At 34.5% G+C, this 1,754-nt stretch overlaps 1 protein-coding gene across 1 annotated transcript; it reads right to left on the bottom strand.

The window, feature by feature from the left end:
• Nucleotides 1–216: 216 nt before the first annotated feature.
• Nucleotides 217–902, bottom strand: LOC129730090 (splicing factor 3B subunit 6). The gene is made up of 3 exons (XM_055689124.1): nucleotides 697–902; nucleotides 519–637; nucleotides 217–460 (listed from the first exon to the last, which is right to left on the bottom strand). The coding sequence occupies exons 1-3, from the start codon at nucleotides 724–726 to the stop codon at nucleotides 238–240; spliced, it is 372 nt and encodes a 123-aa protein (XP_055545099.1). The 5' UTR covers nucleotides 727–902; the 3' UTR covers nucleotides 217–237.
• Between the last annotated feature and the right edge of the window lie 852 nt (nucleotides 903–1,754).

Genomic DNA, 1,754 nt, shown 5'->3' with positions numbered 1-1,754 from the left:
GTTATTGAAACATTCGAGCGCTACTACTGAACGTAATTCGAAAAATCGATTTACATTGGCACCCTAGTTTGCGCGTATGGGGTCAAAATCATCAAGCTACTTTTCGATTCTGCAGATCAGACCAAGTTTACGATTAGAAGATAACCTTCAAGGATATACCCAGTCTTGCAGATGCGTTCAGTGCAGGACATCAATTCTGCCTTACAATAATCAAAATTGACAAAATGATGGAACAATCTACTCATCAAAATTTATGTTATATTTCGCCTTCATTTGATCTAACTCTTCTTGTTTTTTATCTACGTCTAACCTCTTAAATGCTTTCGTAGACTGATAGTACAAAACCACTAGATACCGATTACACACATTAAAGCCAGAAAGGTGATCACACGCATTTTTTGCATCGAAAATATCTTCGTAAACGACGAAAGCAGTTCCACGAGTCTCAGGAGTATTGCCACTATAAATATTTCAAACCAATTAATAATTTTATAATTAATAATAAATCTTACACTTACACCCGTATTTGGCGAATAGCACCATATTTCCCAAAAATATCGTACATTTCATCGGAAGTAATTTTATAGGGCAGATTTCGCACATACAGCACACGATTGACTTCTGGAGGAAGCCGCACCTAAAACAAAATGAAATTATTGGCATTGTACGATATTATGCTTACCAATATGTACGAACGTTATTTCTTTTTTGCATTGCCAATGCCATTCTGATGCGATGTCTTTTATTGAATGTGTGATATAAACTGCTTGAAAACAATAATTTGTTGAACGCGGTTTGTTTTGTTGATATTTCCGACCCCGATAAATTGAAATACTTTGCTTTAGCTTTTTTGTCAAATTAGTGACAGATTTAGGATTGGTCGATCTTAAATCGATCTGCACAGGATCGATCTTTTCCAGCCCGAATCTCAATTTTTTAGAACGATTCTTTCGCCTTCAAAAAATCTAAAAGATCGTTTATTTTTCGATTTGATTCGATCTGTTGAAAATTTAATTTATTTTTCAGCCAGCAGAACTTTTTTTAAAATACGGTTTTGAGAGTAATTGTCAGGTATCGTGTACCGTTTCCAATGTTGTCTTATCCAGGGGACTATAAACGTCAACATTTTTCCTACCAATCATTAATTCATTACACACTTAACTGCGTAATGTTCTCTCGGTAAAGTAAAATACCGAACTACCTGAAAACATTTTAGTTTACCGTTGTTCAGTAAGAAAATTACTGAGAAATCGGTAACTGTAAGTGTTTACCGGAATACCGTAAATTTTTTTACCGAAAAAAATCGTGAAACCGAAAAATTCCGAGTTCATTGAACTAAAATACCGAATCTCGGAACCCTGACATCATTTAACTGAGATTTCGTTGAACAAAAAAAAACTGTTACCGAGATTCCGAAAAAATGAACTGTCAAAATAACGAGTGCTTCACTAACGGTTTTTTTTTTCGTGTTTCGGTGTAGGAAGAAAAGGAGCAGGTTTTGCGGCTATTATTATTATGGAGAAATCTGCAAAGTTCAGATTAACTAAAATATTAAGTGAGTATACCCTATTTTTCCTCAGATCTCGTTTTTTTGCTACAAAGAATGTTTGAAGAAAACGATTTATTCTTTCTCCAATCAATTTTGTAGGTTACCAACTCGCTCGTAGGATGGAAGTTGAAAAGTGATAGATGTTACTTTATTTCCTGGAAGCAATATAACACTCCAGTTTTTACCAAAGCTGTGTTAAGTTGAG

This window comes from Wyeomyia smithii, chromosome 3 (assembly GCF_029784165.1).
Source record: "Wyeomyia smithii strain HCP4-BCI-WySm-NY-G18 chromosome 3, ASM2978416v1, whole genome shotgun sequence".
Lineage (NCBI taxonomy): Eukaryota > Metazoa > Arthropoda > Insecta > Diptera > Culicidae > Wyeomyia > Wyeomyia smithii.
Note: the sequence above shows the minus strand (reverse complement) of the source record. Positions and strands in the feature narration are given on the sequence as shown.